Here is a 22,717-nt window from a genome sequence, read left to right as displayed (position 1 = left end):
ATGCTTTCACCTAATATATTATTAGAAAAAACAGAGTCAAGTAGTTTTACTTAACTGGTATTTGATGTAGCTATAAAGTCGTACAACCAGTTCTATGGACAAGCAACAGTGCATAGGTTTTGAAATTTAACACACTACTAAACGTTTTCTATTTTGTTGCAAAACTTAAACATTACAGTTATAAAGTAATGAGTTTATTCATGCAGCATACAAACTTTTTACCTTGCAAGTCGTCCACCACTTGATCCTGGTACACAAGCAATGAAATCCTCCAGAAATGACTGCTCATTGCTTTGTACCTGCAGTGGAAGATTTCCTTCAAGAGCTTCCAAAATGGTTGGTGAGTGAGACAGGGCCAAGCCTTTCCCAAGAATGCCAGAGTGAGATTTGCACACCTTTTTTTTTTCCGCAGGGGTTGGGGTGGGGATGAAAACAAAACAGCTTTTCAGTATCTTACATGTAGACAATTTCCCATAATATGACACAACTGGCACCGACATTTTTGGCACTGAAAACCATTCAAGTATAGCAGGAGAGTGGATAAACTTTGATGAAAGTTAAAAAAAGTCAGTTCACTCTATAAAACAATAATTTATGTCAAATGAGATTAAATGAGCTTGAGTTGACAGAGAATTTCTGAAAGAAAAAATAAGGTAACATGAACTTTCATGTTAAGAGTATCCTGAACTGTTGAATTGTGACCAGAAGAAGAATGAAGAAAATAATTCTGAAAACGTGACTAATTAGAATATTCCAAAAGAAAGACTAGAGATGTAATTTGTATAAAGGCAAATTTCTTAAGATATTTTTGGGTGAGTAAAAGAGTAAAAAAAAAATTTTTGAGTAAAAGAAATCTCTCTCTTGCAAGAAGGGAAGAAAGGTGGAAAGATGCACAAAATATTTAACAGACTGAACTAAAAGCAAAAAATAATTACTTGCATGCACACTCCTAGCTCACGTTTTGAATTAGAACACAGTAGATCTAAGAACAGATTGCTGAAAAAAATATTTCTTTCAAGGAAAATCTGATTCCTCCTAGACAGTTTTTGTTTACTCTTCTGTCATCTAAAGGTTATGCAATGGTGTCATACTGTAGAACTGATACTTTTTTCCAGCAAGTACTGTGACATCTAAATTTCAAAACAGTTGTCCTGAAGATAATTAGGAGAGACAGATAAAATGTGAAAACTCCCTTTTTCACTGTGCATCATTTGCTAGGGGCTGTAGCCAGGGATCTACTGATCAGCATTAGTTCCCATCACAACAAATAAAATATATCACCAATCCAGAAAAACTTCAATTAAATTATTTGAGACTTGATAAATGTTACCATACAACTGAAAAAGTGATTTTATTTCTGCAATTACAAAGAAACAAGCAGATTAATTTTGGTAGCATCTACAATATGTTAAATTGTGCAACCTAAGCCAGACACATATATTTTGAAAAATATTTGGTCATCTTACTTCCTCTATGATATTTTATGCATTCTTTTTCTGAGCAGATTTATTTTAAAAAAGATTTAATGTAAATACTAAACCTCTAAGACTTTCTTAAACTGTTTTATAACAAGTCAGACTCCCTCTTATTAACACCTTACCAGTGATTTTCTTCTGTAGCAGTCAAAAAGTTTAAATGCAATTATGTGCTGAAGTATGTTGCAACGGCAAAAAAAATAAAAGCAGCAGCGTACCTGTAAAGCAGCCTCTTCAAGAATCTCAAGGTCTTCTTCAAATTCATTACCTGCTGTAAAAATAGAACTTATTTTCACAATAAAAAATAAACTTATTTTTCATAAAAATAATATTGACATTTATCTACATATGATGGAATGTAAAATTTGATTATGTTTAGTGAAGCCTTCTATATTACAAAATTTAAGTTTGCAAGATGACGTGTAACATTTTTTAACCAACAGTTGAAAGATTAATATTTTCAAGTAACATAGTAAACATGCAGTACTGTGTAGTTCAGTGCACAAGCAAACAAACGATATATATCAAAACAGAAATTTGGTACTTGTCTTCTTATCTCCAAGACAGTATGTATGGCAAATCTTTGAAATGACTAGATATTTTCAGAAAAAGATTTTTGGGAAGTCAAGATGGTTTCTAGGAAGCAGTACCTACAAGTACACACCAGCTGCTCCCTTTAAAGAACATACCCTAGTAACAGTATTTGAAAACCTGATAAATTCTGCACAGTTTTGTAAATCATGATTCCTACTAAACCATAAAACTCAAATATGTTCTATTATACATATTTCTTTTTCACAAATGCAACTCAAAAGTCTGATGCCAGCGTGATCAGAATTGCCAAACACAGTCTTTTAATGGAAAAGAAAAGTAAACCAGATAAGGTTACCATATTTCTACTCTCTCTCAAAAACATGTCAGGCAATTCTACTAGTAAGAAGAGAGATGGAGAAATGAGGAGAATCAACTCCTAAGGTATTTTTAAAATTCAAAGACAAAGATATAAAAAAACTCTGCTCTCAGAAATAACTTCTACCAAATTTGAAACAATTAAGTAAGTAACAATGTTAATACACTGATCAATTCCATATTGCTGTTTAAGTTGGTCTCAGACTAGATATCTCTCTTGGGAAGAAGTATCTTAAATTTGAATCTTGGAGAACTGGCAAGGAGGAAGCATGACATTTTGAATGTCGCAACTTGATATTTAGGTGTACTTTCAAAGTTAACTAATGCATGAAGGAATCACTGTCTGGTCCATCTTCCTTCAGAACAGAAAAAGCCTTCATGACGTCCTTGCAAAACACTTTTTTTCATAATGGTTCTAGAGGAATACTTATACAAGTATTTGGCTACTTGCGTATAGAACATATCCACTTCAAAAAATATTAAAAAGCAAAGACTTTGTGAAGGACAACCTCCTTAAAGTCAATAGACCAAGATAAATCATGCAAATAAAGCTGAAGATGGAAAGGTCCTATAAGGATGCCAGTAACAACTACTTTGATTTGAAGTCAGTTCAATCATTCTGTTTTCCTTGACTGAAAGTTTCCAGACAAGTCCTCCTTTTTTCTTTTTTTAAACTCTTACGATGCCTTGTGCACAACCTTCCGCAAATGTATCTGGTAAGAATTTTCAGCCATGTGTTTCTTATTTTTTTTCTTAAAATTCTGCCACATTCATAAGGTTTCTTATTACCTTCATTAAAATCACGAGGTTTTAACAGCACTTAGTTGAATCTAAAGGTCTAAAGAGTATCTGGGTAATAGAGCAGGATTTACTCCACCTACTTTTGGGTGAAGCATGAGATAATGAGCTCAAACTTAAGTATTACAAGATCTCTTTATTGCAAATGGACAAACAGGCTCCTCCTTTTGGTGATTAATTTCATTTTTCTTACATCTTCATCTTAGGATGACATGAATCATCCTCTGAAAGTGTCTACAATAACTCTAAAAGAAGGCTAGAGCTACTATCTTAGATCTAGATGTCTAACTTCTAAATGTCAAAGATCAAGCATTGTAATTTAAGTAGGTAATTCTTCCCTGGAGTGAGCTTTTTTCCTTAGGTTACTTTAGCGTGTATACATCTACATATGGAACAAAGGTAAAATTGTAGAAATAATAAAGTATGAAAAGTCTAATACAAAGGGCCTTCTTTTGTGCATGCATTACAAGATAGCCTTTTATATGATTATATAGGTTTTTCTTAAAGGACACTCCATTCCACAAATAAGATGATACTGCTCTGCAGATGAGCAATGGTAGTAATACAGTATTTTTTAAGACGTCATTTCACTTCAATAAAAGGTAGAAGAGACATAATCTAGAATGCAGAAAAAGGAAAACTAGTCTGATAATAATTTAAATGTTGCTCTAGAAAACCACATTTTTACCTCTTTTCCTGCCCCAGTGTTTTTCTGAGACACCAAGCAAAACACTTAAAGTAAAATTATAGACTACTGAAAACCATCTGGAAAAAGGCTACACAGTGGTTTACATCTGCAAACACTACCACTGCTGCCAGTAATTAATCAGTTTTCTTTATTCTAAGGGTCCAGTGGTCTCGTAGAGAAACAACACACACGTATGAAGCCTGTTTGTCATTGGCTTTGTAATATTATCAGCAACACTAACAGACTTGGCTGAAGTCCTTGAGTTGGCGTTAGGTAAACGATCAGATGAATCAACTGTAATTATGTCAGTAATCAAGAAACTCTTTACAGGCAATGTACCTATCCCTCCTCTCCTGTAGATCACACACAGTCACTTTTATGGGTGGCTGAGACTGCACAGGTAACTTAACCGCATGTTTCATTTCAAATTTCTTCTATTTGAAAGCATGTAAGGCCAAATCTATGTACCACCTACTTTCCTTTCTGGTTTTAGACATTCAAAATTAAAACAAAACAAAAAGCCTCTTTAGAGACAAGTATGAAGTATTAGAAAACCTGGAAAACTACGTTAGAAGCATTTCAATTTCAGCTTTTTTTGTATAGGAGAACAGCAGGATAAGTGTGTGCTAGGGAATTCAACAAAAGTAAGGAGTTAATGCGGCTGTTTGGAGGATGACAGAAGAGAGCACTATTTAAACTATAGAATTGCCTGTACATTTGAGAGAGAAATACAGATCTACCAGTGTGATTGAGGTGCCTATGTACAACAAAGTAAAAAATTTGCACATTCAAATACACAAGCAAAATACTGGGTTAAAAAATTCAAATTAGGTTTTGTGGTTATAACTGCACACTGATCAATGCCTTCCTGCTCATTAATACACACTTTCAGTTTCATTAACAGTATTTGAGCTCTTGTTTGTTCTCCTAAATTAAACTGATCAAAAGACCTATTATAGACCATGAGCCTGTTTTTCCCTATACGCTACAGTTAATTAGGATAAAAGCTATTACACAGAATATGGCTGCATTATTAGAAGGTTCTAATTCAATCTCCATATAGATTAATTTTCATGAACTCATACTTTTTCTTACATTTTAAATTGCATTTAGGTTACTGTAAACTTTTATTTGCTGCATCTGCTGCAAAAGTACGTTGTTTTTTGTAATTATAAAAAAAACTACAGCAGAAATATTTTAGGCTATAAGGTCTACAGATGCAATGGTCACTTTTAATTTTAAGTTTTGCAATTCAATGCTGCAGGTATTTTTCGTTCAGAAAGGTGTGGAGTGCAGGGAGAAAAAACAGTGAAAGAGAAATACAAATAAAATACCTGCACATTTGTGAAGTACCACGAGGAAACTGTAGGACATAGCTCGTACATTGATACACTACCTGTGGATGGGGTGAGTTGGTTCAGATTTAAATGACCAGGTTTCCCTCCTCCCCATACACATATGAAGGGAACAGTGTAAGCAGAAAACACCACTACTTTATTATCTTGTTTGATTAATTGGGTTTTCAGAACCAATTTTGTATGATCATCTCTAACTAAAAGCAACATTAAGACTTAAATGTAGCATCCATTCAGAAAGCCCAAAACAATGATGAAATAAAATATGTTCTTTAGGGTGGGACTTACCAATAGGAAGTGCTAGATCTTTCTTCATCAAAGCTGCTGCACATGATCCTCCTAAATTGGCCAATTCTTTCTCCAGCTGAATAATACCCTTCAAATGAAACCAATTTTTTTTTTTTTAAAAAAAAGATAGTGTTTCAGGAAATAGGGCAATAAATGCATTTGCCTAACAATGCTTTACCCTAAGAGATATTGTGTGTTCCAGTTTGACATGGAAACATTAATACATTAGGAGTATTAACAAATGGGTTATCATGCTTCTTGTAGCCTAGTAAGAACATCTGAAGATAATTGTCTTTTATCTGGAACGTTAAACAGAAAGAGAACTTCCTAATACAAAAAACCCTACCAATACATACTCGGATGGGGCAAAGCAATGCCTGTTCTAAGCTGTACATATACACATACCACACAAGCTCACATTCCCATCTTGTTTAGAGGTTTAGATGTAGTACTGTTCATAACTATTTTCCACTCTTCCCTTTCTCTATTTGGAGAGGAAAGGACAGGAGAAAGATTCCATAATTTCCCTTTCTCAGTTATAAATCCTAGGCAATGCCCTTGACAGTTTCTCCCTTCTATTTGCCCTGGAAAGTTATTTCTTTTCATTGACGATGCTGTTCTAGTGAATGAGAAGACTCCTCCTCACCCTGACTTGTCACTGAAAACATATGAGAGTCTCTCCATTAGTATTTTTCATCTCTGTTCACAAGGAAAAAAAAAAAAAAATCACAGAAAAAGAACAGACCATGAAGGAGGCTAGGTGAGAAGAGCAGTATAGCTAGGCTGTAGCTACTTTTTAAACCATAAAGAAATGCATTTGATACTTTCCTTTCAGCTTGACCCAGCTACGTGCAGGCACAATCTCTTTGACTTTCCTCACAAAAAGGTGTTGACTCTAACAGCAACTTTAAATTTTAAAAAAATTTGTGAGCGGTTCAGCACACCCCTGACAGATGTCTCTCATGGAGGAAAAAGCCCAAAACAAAAAACTCACTAAAAAACAGTGAGGGAGATGGGAAACCTCCATCTAATGGATTTTTCTAGGCAGACTTACAGAAATTGGCCATAGATAGACTATGTAAAAAAATATAATAAAAAAATCATCTTTCTTTTGTAAAGAGCCTCCAAAATCAGTAACCCTAGCCTTGTATTCTCAGACTCCCAAGCAGACTGAAAAAATCTTCAAAATGCATTTTAAATTAACCTCCAGACAGATCTCTGCTGTGTGAGCACCCTTTATGCAGAAGTCAGTTTTTGCATGTTTTGACCTCACTCAAAGATTAAATCTACCATTTTTGCGAAAATCCTAGATTTAAACAAAGTTTAATAGCTCAGCTACACCCGGTTCTTTGATGCACTTGCTCACACTCAATGACATCTTTTGGTTTTTGCTGAGACCTCCCTAACAATGAATATCATTCAATACACTATAGCTAGGGAACAGTACCAGCAGCTTGTCTGTTGGAAGGAGGGAGAATCAGATGTGCAAAAATTAATCCCATAGACTTAAATTAAGTCTTACTGATACTTTATTCCTTTAAGCTAGAGAAAACAGCGGTCACCAGAGCTGCTTTTTCTACCAACGGTAACACTTCGGAAAATTGTCATCACAAAGTTCCCAAACAAACAAGAAACTTGCATTATGTGTCCAATTACTTAAGTTAAGTTACTTATGGAGGCTTTTAGTCCTGAGATGCAAGGTAGCTTAAACACTGTAAAACTTGCTTTTCTATTTATAGAACTTTAACTGAGAGCGTTTGGGCTACAAAAAGTATGTTTGAAAACAATTACTTTCAACTTTCTTTAGATGATATAATTAACACATTGGCTAGCATGTTTTAGCACTGAGTGTTAAAAACCTGCCAGTAGCTTTGTTTGTAAATGCTTTAAAAAAGTTCATGACATATATAAACCTGCATCTATGTTTCTGCTTAGGCAAAAATGATTATTATTACTACTCAAATATAGACTAGTTAGATTATCTGTAGGCTTTATAAATCTGATTTGCTGCAAGCCAATGAGACCATCATAGTTAATTTCTAGTATGTTTTCTTATCTGATACGTTATGAAATTCCAAAAAAATCTCACGTTTTGAAAACCTGAAGACATGACTTATCTTGAGCAGAATCCAGGAAAAAGATGACATAAATCTTCTGTGAGGGTTGTAGTGTAAGCAAGATGCAAACCTTGTGAAGGTCACATGAAGCAATAGGCCCAAAGACTCCCAAAATAAGGGAACGGCTATTTTTCAGGAATTGTTATAAGACATATTAAGTATTTTCAGCGATCTCTTAAAATAAGTCAAAGCATTGGTCCAAGGACACAAAGAAATTTTATTTTCCCTTTGCAACAAAGAAACAGTGGTGGAAACGACTCATGTCCTTAAAAAGGCAAGATGAGGTGACCACTGTGCAAAATCTCAGGTAGCATAAATGAGCACAGCATTTCCAGGGAGTCTGAGAATTCTAGTATGAGTGAACTCTGGAAAAATAATGCCAGTTTATCATCCCATAATTGGCAATGACAGTAAAATACTAATCATTGTATCGGAAAGCCTCAATCCTTTAGATTTATAATGAAAGACTAGGTCAGAATTCTAGGAAATTTCATATCCCATTGACATACGAGATAAAATCATGCTATGTATTTGCAGACTTTCAGAGTTGTTAAAAAAACCCAAACTAAACAAAAAGCTATTCTGATAATATTCAGCTTAAAAAATTCCAAGCAAATACTGTCTGTAGCAAAAAAATATTAAACACTTGTAAGAAATTAATTGAATAATATTTTGCTAATTTTATTTACTCACAAGTGGAAATACAAATATTTTTACCAAAAAAACAGCCTTATAGGAGAGAATTAAAAAGTCCAGCAATTGTAGTCATTTCACTTTTTCCTTACCTCATCAGATCCTGGACTAAATTCATATCCAATCGCATAACACTTGAAACCATAAAAACAAGCTTTTTCATCTTTCACATAGTCTGAGGCAGTCTCCAGAGAAAAAAGAGCTTCATTTCCTTACAGGAAGAAAAAAAATTTTTTTTTTTTAAATAAAATTAATATTTCTCCTTTTTTTGTATGTTTCTTTACATAAGCATATACGAAACCTAGTCTTTATATGTAACATGTAAAGTAAACCCATGAATAACACATAGATCAACACTTCAAACAAGAAACCAAATATAATCAACTGATACACAACCAATAGCTCATAATGAGTTCGTGCCAGCTTGGATGAAGACATTTCTTCAACTTTGTTTTCTAAGATAATTTTGCAATAAAAAAAATAATCAAACTTTCTTTCATTATTTTAATAATTCACATTACTAGAAATTGTTGCAGTATGTATTTATTACCTGGCAATACTAATACCATGGTAGGCCATCCTGAAGATCCAGAGAATTTTTTCAGTTCTATCCATGAATTAAGGTTTTCATGAACAGAAGCATGCTTTGGTCCAAATCCCAGACTCTGTGCAATTCTGACAGGAATTAGTAAACGAAGAACATCCTCTGATTGGGCGGTGCCACACTGAGTGTCGAACTCTATTGTTATCCACCTGACACATTCAGGAAAAGTCACCTAAAACAAAACAGTAGTCTAATTATGTGCAGGTTTTGGGGGTGGTTAGTTTTTTTAATGCATTTAATTCTTCATTTCCCTTTGGTTCTAACTTTTTAGGCTATGAAAGTGATTCTATGATGCAATTCTGTACAGTTGTTTTGATATGCTTTAATATTAACCTAATTTATTCTTTGCAATTCAGATACACCTGAAATGCTTTATACCTTACTGAATTGTAATCATGTATTACAATTTATGTTGAGATTAAGGTTAGATATAAGAAAGAAATTCTTTACATTGAGGGTGGTGAGGTACTGGAACAGGTTGCCCAGAGAAGTTGTGGATGCCCCATCCCTGGAGGTGTTCAAGGCCAGGTTGGATGAGGCTTTGGGCAACCTGGTGTAGTGGAGGATTTCCCTGCCCATGGCAGGGGGGGTGGAACTACATGATCTTTGAGGTCCCTTCCAACCCTAACCATTCTATGATTCTATGATTAAGTATTTGCACTTGTGATACCATTTGTGATTGTTTTAAGAACTCTGCACAGGATCATTAAACAAAACAACCACAAACAACTACTGATACAAGCACTTAACTCTCAAATACTTTTAAATGCAAACTGCAATGAACACACTCCATATCTGTTTTGTACAACCCTAGAAAAGTATGCAGCAGCAGAACCACATTTGTGAATACGAATTGCAGTATGACAGCATATAGCTACAGAAATTTAAAAGCAGTAACAACTAAGCACAAGGCTTTAGATAAGCTCCATAACTTTTAGAACAATAATCAGCATCATTGCTTCAGGAAGATCATATGATAACTACATTTTCTGTGGTGGATGTCTTGCTGTCTCACAGGACAAGCAAGTGGAATAGTAATTAATGACCTTCTCCAGCTCTTACTTGATTCCAGGTTTGCTACCTCTGAATTTACAGTTGTGGAATCAATGCGACTGCAGAACTCTCTATTTCAACAATGGAAACACAGGATTTCTCTCTCAGGCATTTATCCGTAGCCCTTCACTCAGCTAGAAGAAACACTCTTTCTCTATTGCCACTGAAGAAAAATCTAGTTTTATCGTAATAGTCATCCATGTAAGGTGGAATGAATCCTACTCAAAGTGACTTAACACAGTTAAGAGGACTTCAGAGACTTCTGCAATGCCAAATCATGGTTCAAGTGAAAGTAATTGATGAAGAATTTAAATTGACAGACCAGCTACAGCCACCATAGGGATCTCTACACTATAATGCATAATAAGTTGACTGGAACTGATGTTAGGTATTTTCACAAAGCATTGTTTTAGCATATAGGTAAAAAGTCTGAGATACGATTACATAATGTACACAAAGAATTCCAACTTCTACAACCTGTACAGTTAGAGCAAAGAAACTGCATGACAATAGGAAAATTTAAGACTGAGCAAACTTAGGGACTTACAGTAGATTTCTGCATTAGGGAGCTAAAACTACACTGATTTCCACTACAGTTTCCATCATACTCACTGGAAAAACAGAGGTTTCTCCAGAAAGAAGTGCGGTAATAATATAGGAAACAGTCTCCCATATTAGACCATATGAATTATCATCCATGGTATGATAATTCAAGCAATTCTTCAGACAGTAAATGTTGATGAATCAAAACTCACACGTCGAAAGCTTTTAGGAAACTGCACGCGCACTTGGAAACGCTGCTTACCTTATAGTGCGTAACGCAGGCAGGTTTATAGGGATGCTCACTTTCTACAACAGCGTAGTGGTTGGAGGTAGTACAAGCTGAAAGGCCTTGCTCCGGCTGGTTTCCCGTGGTGCTGTCTGTAGACTGATTTGGGTTAAAAGCTGGAGGGGCATATTTCTGATTCAGGACTGCCACAGAAGGAAGTAACTGTTGCACGAGGCCAAAGACCTCAACAGCAACCTGTAACGTAACACCACGTGCAATGAGGTATTACTCATGACTGGGAGAAAACAATACTCACAAACTTACATTTCTCTGCCATGGTTGTTTTGGATATTCTCAGAATATCACTATTACAATTCATTCAGTCATTTTCCAGTTCTGCATCTACACAATCCTGACAGAAAAGCCATCACTACATTAATCTCAAATACTCCTCTTAGAGACTTGTCAAAACTGAAACAAAAGTCTGCATGCAACTGTGAGATACCTTCACTGAAACACCTTCTCCAATACTAAAAGGCTGTAACATTAACAAACAAAAAGCTTGAATCGAGAGAAAGCAAATACCGTATTGAAGTCATAGTCCAGTTATAGTCTGGTTTATAACAACATGAATATTTTAAAAAAACAATATTAAATATATTTTAATGCACATAGTGTTAAGCATCGCATTGTTCTCTAATCTTTAGAACATTTTAAAAGAAGAACACTTCCAAAGCAAAACACTTGGTTCTAAACACCAGTTCATCACAGTAACAAGGTAAATCTTTGAAATATGATTTGGAAGTATTTTTAATGAAATGAATCTGCTAGATTAAGGGGCCAGTCCTCCTTCCTCACCCTTCTTCAAACAAAAGTTAGAAGAGAGCTTACAGTTCATGAAAAAGCAATAAAAGGCAATAATGCCTACTAGCTAAGGACTAATGACATTTGTAAATATAATAACAGATTTCAAGTGTTCCAGTCACGGCACATGGAAGACTGCCACTGAAAAATACGGATATTGTTATTTATAGCTGACATCTTCCCATCTCTAAATTTGACAGAAATAATCTTAATGAGCAGGTACCACTGCTTCGGTTATTTATTGTAAAAATAAGACTCACATAATATAAAAAATATTTCATCCCACCAATATTCATCAATGAGTCATAAATGTAGATCCTTCCATCTTTTTGTCTTTTCCTACTGTTGAAAGCCTGTCATCTTTCCCTCTGTTTCCTTAAGGTATTTTTGTTCTTAATGTCTTAAATATAAGTTTAAAAACCCAGTAATTTTCAAATCATGACATGTTTTTAAAATTCTTGACTCTTGGAAAATTCATGAGTCATGTGGTCAAATATAAACCACTAATTCATAGAGTCTTAAGAAATCAAGATGATCAGATTTTTAGATTTTTTCCTTGTATACCATTCTTAAATTTCTTCAGTAGTTTCTAATGAAGAGCATACCTTGGGAATAGCTGCTGCTACTGGTCCTATGTAGGCTATTATGAGGGGAAGCAGCATTGAAAACAGACTGGAAGAGCTGAGTAGTTCTGGAATGTCTTCAGCTAAACAAAAATAATTACAAATACAGGTATTATTAATAAACGTACCACGGTTCAAAACACATCATCTTTTTCTAGTTCGCTTCTTATGAGTTAAACTTCCAGTTTCCACACTAGTTTTTACTTCAAATTATTTTCATTATCTAGACATCGTCAAATTCTAAACCTGCAAGGTTCATTTGAGATAAACATGCCATTATATACAGTTTTCTGTTAAAAAATTCCTTCCTCAGAATATAATTTTATTGCATTCTTTGCCATTTTGTGAAACTGTTTTTATACTTTCTATGGTATAAAAAAAGCTAGCACAAGCAGCTCCTCCCAGCCCTCCAAATCGATTTCTATAGCACTATGCAATATTCTGGACTTTTTGACTGGAATGGCTGAAGACAGTAGCTTAAAACAATTTAGTTTTAAGGCTAATGTCTACATTTCTCAAAAATGGATGTTTTAGTGCTTATAAATACATTACATTCACTAGTCTTCCTGATTACCACAACTGTGCAAAACGCCATAAAATTTGGAACTGACCCATCCCAGCATATCTTTTGGAAATAAAGAATCTTACCAGGTTTAATACGATACTTGCTAAATTAATGAGCACATTTATGCAAGATATCCACCTATGATATCTCAAGTGCAACTCAATGACAAAGTTACTCTCAGTTTGACTCCTACAGTAATGACAGGTTAGAAAAATAGTCTTTGGAAAGCAAAAGAGAAACATCACAATTTTTGTATCACTGATATTCTACTATTATCTCTTGCTATCAAAGAAAGTTTTGAAAAGTAAATTTTGAAAGTCAATTTTCAAAAGTCTTACCATCTACAGCAAGAGCCCTGTGCAACAGGTCTTTGGCTGCTCGTACAACAGCGCTCACAACAGAAAGAGCCCTGCTACAGTTTTTATCTTCTTCATTAGCTTTGTTCAAAAGCTGTGATTGCAGATCTCCATCATACTCACTCCTGGAAGGTGGATTAAGTTAAAGTAAGTTCACAAAATACAAAATTATATTAAAAAAACATGACTGACTGATTTTTGGCACAGAGTAAGTACAACAATTAATTTATAATAAAGCAATAAAGGAAACAATCAAAGAAATCACAGAGGATATTTTGGAGGCAATGCCTCAGTGTTAGCCTTTGCAATCATTTTATTTTTGGTTTGGCAGAAAATATGAAAAGTGTGTTTCTTAAATTTTTGTTTCTTTTGACTAGATGCCTTTTAAACCACAGAAATGTATTAATTGTTATGTTCTTCCAAGCCCAACCATCTACCGTGATAAAAAGAGAAAAATCCTAAACGCGTCACAGAAATGACTAAAACTCTTTCAATGGGTATTTCTGGAGTATCATAACAGGGAAAAATATTTTCCCTCCCTATTCCAAAGACTAATTTTGGTTTTGAAATACAATCTTAGGCTTATCTTGAAGAAATAGGTTTTTTTCTTTGAAATCTACTCTGTATGTCAAATCAAATTCTTCTAAACAACATTTTGCACAAAACTATTTCAATAAGGTATATAAAGATTTGGTTTGATTTACCTTTTCAAGCCAGTCAAATGATAATTATAAACTAATTCAAGCCCTCAATACGATAGTAGTTCAGCCTTGGCATAGACAACTAAAATCACGTAAGTCAACATGTAAAGCAAAATTTCCCTCTTTTGGATTTCTTACGTTTGTCCAGAAAGATTTGATTGTGCAAAACATCATTCCAGAACATTAATATTCCAGGACTGGCACATCAGAATGCTCAAAAACTTTACTTGGAGCAGTTCAGTGGACAAAAAGGACATCCATCCTTCTCTATGACTTAAATTGACCATTCTTAGAAAAAATTTTTTCATTCAGTCATTTTTTTTTTCATTTTCATTCATTTTTTTCAAATTTTTTTTTTTTTCATTTTGGTCCATGTGCCCTGGAATTGTAGTTTTGCTGTCAGCCTCAAGCCTTTTTAACTTGAACTTATTAGTGACTGACAGCAGGTGCAATTCCAACTGGGTACAATTCCAAGAAATCCTTCCAAAGCCTTTCTGCCCTAATCAGAAGTGTGTTAACACACTTCTTTCGGTATGGCCTTTCTTGGCACTTGCATAAGCAAAAGTTCTATTTGTATTTGAGCATCCTTCAAACAAAAGAGAGTGTGAATCTTACAAGCTCTGTTCTATAATAGTTGACTGAACATTTGTTCCTTGGCTGTAGACAAATCAAAACCTCAAGTCAGTATATATCAAACCGGGAATCCTCAAACTGACTAAGTCCATAAGCATAGTCATCCATCAGATAGCATTTAGGCTTCTGTTGTCCAAGCAAACTTCAAAAGACGTGATTACAGGAAGCAGCCTGCAAATTTTCTAAACACCACAAATTATTCTGGAACAGCTCTGAGTTGTGCCATTAAGGTCCTTCAAAAGCTTCTTAGAATTTTAACACAATTTAAACAAATAAAAAGAGACTGTTATAATCTGAATACAGCACTCTGGTGTGTTTTTGCCATATGTCAGCTTATTATCAAATTCAGAATGCCCTGAAGCTTCCATTTACTGAAGTTTTATATTCTTTGCTTTTCTGAAATCAAAGAGATTGTTATTTCTCCTTTATTGCCTCTTTTGCTTATATAAAAGCAGAAATTCTAGGAGTGGGAATAAACATTTTCCTTGTCGTCTTTCATCCTTTCTACATAATATGATACTTCATAATAAAATTCATCCAAATACTGGAAGAATTCCCTAAACACAGATGTCCAAGATTACAGGAGACTAAATCAACAAAAGTATCATGATAGGCACCACTGTAATTTCATTCTTTGACAATTACTTCTAGTATTGCCAAGCTGGATCTTTGAGTACAGCCACCCTCATATTTTATTTAGAGTTTAGAACCATCTTGTATCTTCAGATACACTGTTATAATTTTGGTAGGAACTTAATTTTTTTCATATTTTCCTTCAAAACTTTAAGAGCAACACGTTCCTGTGACTGTTAGTCCAAAATATGTCATTTTTTGTAGCATTACTTTATGCTCTTCAATTTTATTAGATAGGTATACCTCACACATAATTAAATATCAAAGTAAACTACTATTCCTGCTCCTTTTACTCCTTAGATCTAGCGTTGATCAGCCTTTTATCACAAAAATTGAGATTTCAGTAAAAGGTGTGACACATTTTTTTTCCGTACAGATAATGGTAGTAACTCATACATTCAGGTGCTGCCACGTTTTGAAAATCATATCTTCATGCATATCAGGGTAAGCACCTCAAAAATTAAAGCAATGCTTCCTGCAAAAGCATTACCTTAAGCGAATTCTTACTAACATCCTGAAAGGCTAAAATAAAGCCTGCAGGAAAGTCATATGTTTCAGTTGATTTTCTTCAAACAGCTTCAATTTCTCTTTTTATATCTTAGAACTCTACAGTAAGAGAGGAGACAGTTCCTATATGAACAGACCTTGCTTCACTACCTGGTGCAATCCTTTCTGGCAACAAAGGAAGGAACTGAATGAAATCAGAGAAAGAAACATTCCAGTGAGTAGTCTCTCAAAAATCTCTTAGGTTACGGAAAAAATAGAGATCAAAGTAGTGCATCTTACCAGTCTCCCATATTACAGCTTTAAAGTAGTGGACAATGGACCTTGTATGAGGTCAACCATCAAATTATTTGCCAAATATATATATACACACACATATATTTACTTCTCAAAAATAGATGTGGTATAATAACAATACGATGATTTTATTCACTTAGAAATGGATCACAACCACACACGAACCTGTAATAAAGAATCTGTGGAATTTGTCCTCGCGTTTGGTTTGTGCCATTACTGCTCAGACTACATGTACTAAATGTAAATGTTACACCGTCTGGACACTGAACAGTAGTCATTCCTCCATCTCCATTGGCAGTCCGGCTTCCATAATTCCTCAAACGAACTGCGTATTTCACATTTTCCTTAAAAAGGAAAGCCAAAAATAGCACGCAATATAAAACAAGTCTACAAGTTAGGCTTTGGGGTATTATGAAAGCTATTATTTTACATTTATACCAGTGAGTCTAAAAAGTCTTTTAAAGCACTCTACAAATATACTAACTGAAAAAGATCCAGCATTTAATAAAAGCCAAAGCTGTTCTGTATTCCTAAACAATGGACCATAACTTAAGTAAAATATTACTTCTAATTACTTGAAGAGTAACCAGGAACCCAAGAAAATTAGCTACTAATTTGCACACAAAAAAGTTGCACATTCAAGAATATTCTAAATTACAAAGCAATCACAATCTATCTTACCCTATTTTAAAAATTAAGATTTAGTTTCTTTTTGCTGCTGGGATTTGAACTTTTCAGTTACAGGGTGAAACTGTAAATTTATAAAGCAACCATATCAGGATTAATTTGTAAGTGTGTACATAAAAAAACCAATTTACATTGAATAGCCTGATTTTTGTTATCTAAAGAAGTCACATGAAACCTACAGATGTGCACTTCTTTTATTTACCTTCAATGGCACAACCTTGTCAAGTCTGATTTCAGCTATATCACTGGGAGAATCATCTGTGGTGTAAGTTCCTTTAACCAACTCTAGAGATGTCCATCTATGAGAATGAGTTGAATCTCCAGTATGATCACTCTGATTCAAAGAAACAAAGCCTCTTTAATACATTTCTAATGTAACCAAATGACACGTTCACACAATTGTGCAAGTTTTATTTTCTTGCATGAATTGTTACACAGCATTACAAATAGAACAGAGACGAAAAGCCTGTTCTGAGTCAATAGTGAAGTCTTTCTGCTAAAAAGGAAATTACTGAGCAGAGAGGTTAATTTCCCATAGCAATCTATGCTTGCCCTTTGGAAGAGATTAGAACAGTCACCTGAAGTGAACAACTGGGTGCAAAAGAACAGAGGTGTGTCTTTATTGCAAGAACACACAGTACAGTTTTATGCTTCTTTGAAGAGACTACTTCAACTGCACATGAAACTAGCTATAGCCTGACCATGCCGGTAGGCTATCCTTTTCTTCAATCTTTGGTTTAAAATGTTTTAAGTTGGTCTGTTTTATTTCTCATTTTCCTTAGTAGTTTGCAGAGAGATAACTGGTGCTAATGTACATTTAGCTCCAGGAAGTGAAAAGTCCACTAAACTTCAAAAAGTATTTGTAATACAGTAAGGTTTCAAAACCATAAGCAAGTAAGATCCTACTGGATATGGTATGTAGCTGCAATACCACAAAACCCATCACCATAAGGAAACAAAAAACCCACTCCCGCACTGTTGCACTGGTAGCCTAGACTGTATAAGAATATTACAATATTACATTATAAAACACATTCTGAAAAACTGAGGTTACTTTTGTTCAAATTGTTTTTTCTAATTAGTACTTACATCATCAACTAGTACTTCCAGCTCATACTCATGAATTCCCCCACCACCATAAACAGAAAATCCGACTACAACTACACCAGCTTTGTCAACAGAGAAACATATTGCATCGGGGGATCCATTTCCAGTATTCCAGCTTCTTCCCTGACTCGTTTTAGTAAATCGGTTTGGAGTGGATTTGACAGAATGGAGAGAGTTCAGCCCATCAACCTGTAAAAAGTTAAATACCAGGAAAAGAAAACATTAATGGCTAAACACTAGATAACTTTAATAAAGCAAAGTTAAGTGAATTAAATTCCCGGATTTTCAACTGGGAAAATTTTAACAGTCAATTGATGAAATACAACAGATGTCACTACAGGGGCTTCTATTCAATACTGGTTAAAAAGAAAAAAGGAAAAAATTTCTGGTAATTAAGAATGAACCAGGAATAATTAGGAATCTGATTCGTAACTTTTTCAAGTATTTAAATATGTGTTTCATAGGATGACTTAGCATGAAGGATAGTTTAACTGTGCTTCAAGAAGAAGAGTTACATATTTCTGCCTTAGGTAAGTCCATGATCAGAGGAAAGACACAGATCTTACATAACAGTAAAAATCTCTTTAATCAAGATGCTATCAAAAGTTGGGTTCTTTCAGTGGAAAAAACCATCTGCTGATACTATGCAAACTGTGACATGCTTTTAATAAAATCAAATAAGTTTCTATCATTTAACGACATTATAGTGTCATAAATGGGAACTTCTGTGATAATGAATCTCTGTATTTTAAAACGCTGAACTCAGTACCGCTCTCAACTTTGAATACAAAGCAAATAAACCGGAAAAAACTCTAATGAAACCTCAAAAATACATAAAAATGTAATGCATACATTATATAACATTGAATACACAAAGGAAGATATGTGTAAGGAATATCTTCCATATAAAGGAGGAAGGCACAATGTATAAACAAAGTGCACGACAAATTCTAACAGATAATCAAGAGCAGATAGGGTTAGAACTCATGAGGCACCCGTGACACCATCAGAGGCACAGAGATGCTCAGGGATGTGGCATTGCCTCTGGTAAGCACTGAACAAATACATTTTGAATGCTTACGTGCAGAAACATGCATGTAAAAAGAAAGGCACTCCGAACAAAATTGACATTCTTTAAGCAATTCACAAAGTATTCTTCAGCCATAATGAAATAGCTAATTAACAATAGTGTTGCTCTAATACAGTGTACACATGCTTTTAAAACTGTTCAACATCTGAATGCTACTGAGAACTCCAGCATTTATGAAAGATCCGCACACCTATATAATTGCTGTCACAGCCCGTATCATATTCATAATATACCTGTCCTGAAAGACTTCTAGGAAGGATTTTATAGAAGCTTTACCTCAGATCCCAATGCCGATGCTGTAAGCTCACTCACAATACTAGCAAGCAACCCACAGGTATTAGAAACTAGGTGTGAAGAGAAAAGTTCATTTTCTCGTCTAAGGCTGTTCCGGACCGGCAAAACAACAATGACCAACATCTTCTCCAGCACTTCCCGAAAGCTTGTCATCCCTGAAACATTTTCTTCACTCTGCATTATAAAAAGAAAAATTAAAAATGACGTTGTTCTTAAGTAAATAAAAAAAAAGTTTGCTTTTCACATATTATAAGCATTTAGGTAATTGAAAAATCAGTGCCTTCTTAAAAATAAGAAATGTCTAGAAGTTAAAAAAACCAAAACCTAAAAATTCTCAAAGCTATCATAATACGAATTCTTTGTCAAAAAACTGATTTAATATTCTTAATTTCCAGAATGAGGTGGTGTTGACTTTACCTATTGCATTACAAAGACATATAAATGTCCTTTTCAGGAGGGAGCTTTTCTTACAGCCCTCCTTGCCATACTATTTATAAGCGTATGTTAGAATTTAACAGAGATATAGCTATCTATGGAACTATTCGTATCATTGTCTTCCCCATTGTCTAGAAAGAAACACAGATGTTAGCTTTGATGTTAGCAAAGAGAATCTTCTGTGCAAACAGGTAAGATTAAACCAGTGGTAGGATGATTTTCTTTACTGAATGAAGACTATGAAGCAAATCTAAGCTTAGGCACCTACTGTGCTTCCACCTAGCAGTGACATCCACTGTTTTTCAAAGCAGCCATCCACACTGAAGTCATTCCAAAGACGGAAAAATAAAATAAAACAAGCTCTATTGATAGAAATCAAAGGTTTGTCTTTCTCACCATTTTGTCACCCAGAAATATCCTAGTAGTGAACAGATAGCAAAGAAAATCAGATCAAACCAACCTGTACAGATACATGCACAGAACTTTTTCTATCTTTAGCAGTTAAGAGGGAGCTGTATCCGAGAGTGAAATATTAGCTTTACATTTAGTGGCTTTTGGTCAATTTTTTCTTCATCAACTTGTGTGGGTGCTTTTTAAGTCCTTGAAAACTTCTAGCATAACAATGGCCTGCAGGAAAATGTTCCACAGCTTAACTGCGTATTTTATGAAGAGCAGCTACCTTTTGAACTTACCTTTCACTAAGGTCTCTGGTTGCTCAAAAGTTTTGGTATCGAACACTCAACAATTATCTTCCATTTACTTTTCATGCATCATCCACAATTTCATAAGACCTTACCTCTCGTCTTCTAAACTGAAAAATACTACTTCATAGTTCCATATCTTTGATTATCGCCTTTACCCTTTTCATTCCTGTAAATCTATTCTGGAATAATAGAACTGCAAAAATACAGCATGCGAGAGCCCATGGTTGGGAAATTGTTTTATAACCCTTGATAGAACTATATGAACTGGATTACACTTGTCCACCTGCTAGTTGACTCCTTTAAAAACTCCAGTTTGAGATATGACTTTTTCTTACCAAAGCTGTAAAACACTGAATCTATCCACATGTATATTCTTGTGAGCATGTGAAAAAGTTGAAGAACTATTGCAGAAAACACTATGCAATAGAAGACAGCTCTAAACTGTATTTCTGCCAATTTAATATTTCAAAACAAGTAAGATTAATTTTTGCTCAGACATTCTCCAAAAAAGAAATAATTGGAATGTTTCAGAATAAACGATGAAAATTGGATAAAATAGCAAGTTTCTGAAAAAAGCCTTTCAGAAAGAAAACACTCAGGCGAATTCAGCTACATCCTTATAAAGCTAAAACGTAAACTTACATAACTGTTTTCTGTTGCAAAGTAAAAAAAAACTTGTTACATTTTTAGAATATATCCTAACCTGACTGAGTTTTTCCATGTGTGCAACCAAAAGAGGAAAACGATGGGCCAGAGCAGAGTCGTTCTCAGTGCTGACTTGTTTGACCATTGATCGCAGCAACGCCTCTCCATCATAGGCGATCGGAAAGATGGAGGTCAGTTTGACTGAGGTGTGGCAGAGAGCAGACATAACAGCAGCAAGAAGCCGGCTACTGGAGGTTTTGAAGTTTGCTTCCTGGATGTCCTAAAAACATTAAAAGAAATGAATAGAATGGCACTGTTGCATTCAAAGTAAATGTAGGAGAAATTACTTTTGAAAGGAACCTTCTGGTTCTATAGCAATTATAAAAATAAATTCAATAAAGTTCATTTACTGTTTGCTTTCCTGTGAATTTTACGTTATCTTCTCTCATGAGCTTCCATTTAGATCTTTCAAATTGAAGTAATTAAAATTTGTTGGCTGACATGTTATAAAATAATAAAACCATTTAAAATTATTTTTGAAATTATCGCACCCTTTGAAGACAAAGCACTTGTATAATTAATCAAACAATTTAATTAGAATAGTATATTAAAGAACTGATTCTTCCTTAAATTTTTATATGCCAAATGAAATCTCATGCCAAGAAGCAGATTGCTTACATCTCACTGCAATCAATGCAAGCAAGCAACTACACTGTTTAGATGTAGGATTCTCATTCACATTAAGCAAGACACTTAGAAGAAAGTTGTTGATTATAGAATAATATTGCCAGCTTCTCATGTACTTTGCTGGATTAGAGCACTGTTGTAACATTTAATAATGAAAAATTATTCAAGTATCAGTGAGGAATATAAAAAATGCCACGTGTATGCTCCCAAGCAACGTGCAGTAAAAGTAATCATGTAAGGCACAGCCTCAACACTGAAAAAGCAGGTGCTGACAGTTACCAGCACCACAAATTTTCTTCCTTGTCCCAAAAAGAATCTTACTGCTAAGGGAGACAGAAGTTCCTAGCTCTTGTTGAACTTGGACATTTTTATTTTTCTTAAGAAAAAAACAACCACAAAACAAAACAAAAACCAAAACCCAATCATTAAAAAAAACGAAACCACAGCTGAGTTCAAGTCACAAAGCAGGATAAACACAAAAAACGAATAAAGGTTTTAAATACCGCTTGGCTTCTCTTTGAGCAAAAGGGCAAAATGTAATTTGTAATTACAGCTAAGTTGTAATATTCACTTGCACCATTTTAACGTACCTGGTCCAAACAGTTCAGCAAGTCACAAAGACATGCCCACTGGAGAGCTGGTGTTGGATAAAACGAATGAAAGCAAGCTGTGAACGTATTATGGCATTCCTGAAGAACAGCTTCTAAAAGACTGAGAGGCTGACTGAGGTATCCTTGTGGATCGTTGTCCAACTTCACCATGCAATGATCAACTCCTTCAGATAAAATTTTTCTCAGCAAGGTCCTAGTTTTTCCAATGCAATCTGCTAGTTTGCTGGTTTCTTCTACAACTGCCTTAGCTGTAGCTATAAGGTTACACAAAAAGGACCATTGAATGTACAATAAACGAAACATTTTCATATTAAAATACGCATTTTACATGTAAATAAGCCAACAATTTAGCAACATTGATGAATCTACATTTAAAGAAGTTAATTTCAAAAGGAAACAGTGAAGGGTCTTAAACTACATCAAAGAAACCTGAACACCAGAAACTTCCAATTTTCCAGTCTTTCATAATGTATGCTGCATTTTAATATGAGCATTGTTAAACTACAGGCATGAAAACCAGATACTATCTTTC

At 34.6% G+C, this 22,717-nt stretch overlaps 1 protein-coding gene across 1 annotated transcript in view; it reads right to left on the bottom strand.

Moving 5' to 3' along the window:
- Positions 1-22,717, bottom strand: part of MYCBP2 (MYC binding protein 2) — a 213,475-nt gene that overhangs the window by 88,637 nt on the left and 102,121 nt on the right. Inside the window, exons 32-45 of the mRNA XM_086620176.1 lie at positions 22,165-22,439; positions 20,946-21,167; positions 19,086-19,277; positions 17,702-17,908; positions 16,815-16,946; positions 16,091-16,269; positions 13,140-13,282; positions 12,219-12,319; positions 10,786-11,004; positions 8,874-9,099; positions 8,416-8,534; positions 5,514-5,601; positions 1,694-1,746; positions 223-395 (exon numbers count right to left, since the gene is read on the bottom strand). Of these exons, the coding sequence (XP_086476302.1) occupies positions 223-395; positions 1,694-1,746; positions 5,514-5,601; positions 8,416-8,534; positions 8,874-9,099; positions 10,786-11,004; positions 12,219-12,319; positions 13,140-13,282; positions 16,091-16,269; positions 16,815-16,946; positions 17,702-17,908; positions 19,086-19,277; positions 20,946-21,167; positions 22,165-22,439 (2,329 nt within the window). The remainder of the gene's footprint in view (positions 1-222; positions 396-1,693; positions 1,747-5,513; positions 5,602-8,415; positions 8,535-8,873; positions 9,100-10,785; positions 11,005-12,218; positions 12,320-13,139; positions 13,283-16,090; positions 16,270-16,814; positions 16,947-17,701; positions 17,909-19,085; positions 19,278-20,945; positions 21,168-22,164; positions 22,440-22,717) is intronic.

Source organism: Tauraco erythrolophus, chromosome 1 (assembly GCF_009769465.1).
Source record: "Tauraco erythrolophus isolate bTauEry1 chromosome 1, bTauEry1.pri, whole genome shotgun sequence".
Classification (NCBI taxonomy): Eukaryota; Metazoa; Chordata; class Aves; order Musophagiformes; family Musophagidae; genus Tauraco; species Tauraco erythrolophus.
This window is presented reverse-complemented; position numbering and strand designations above follow the sequence as displayed.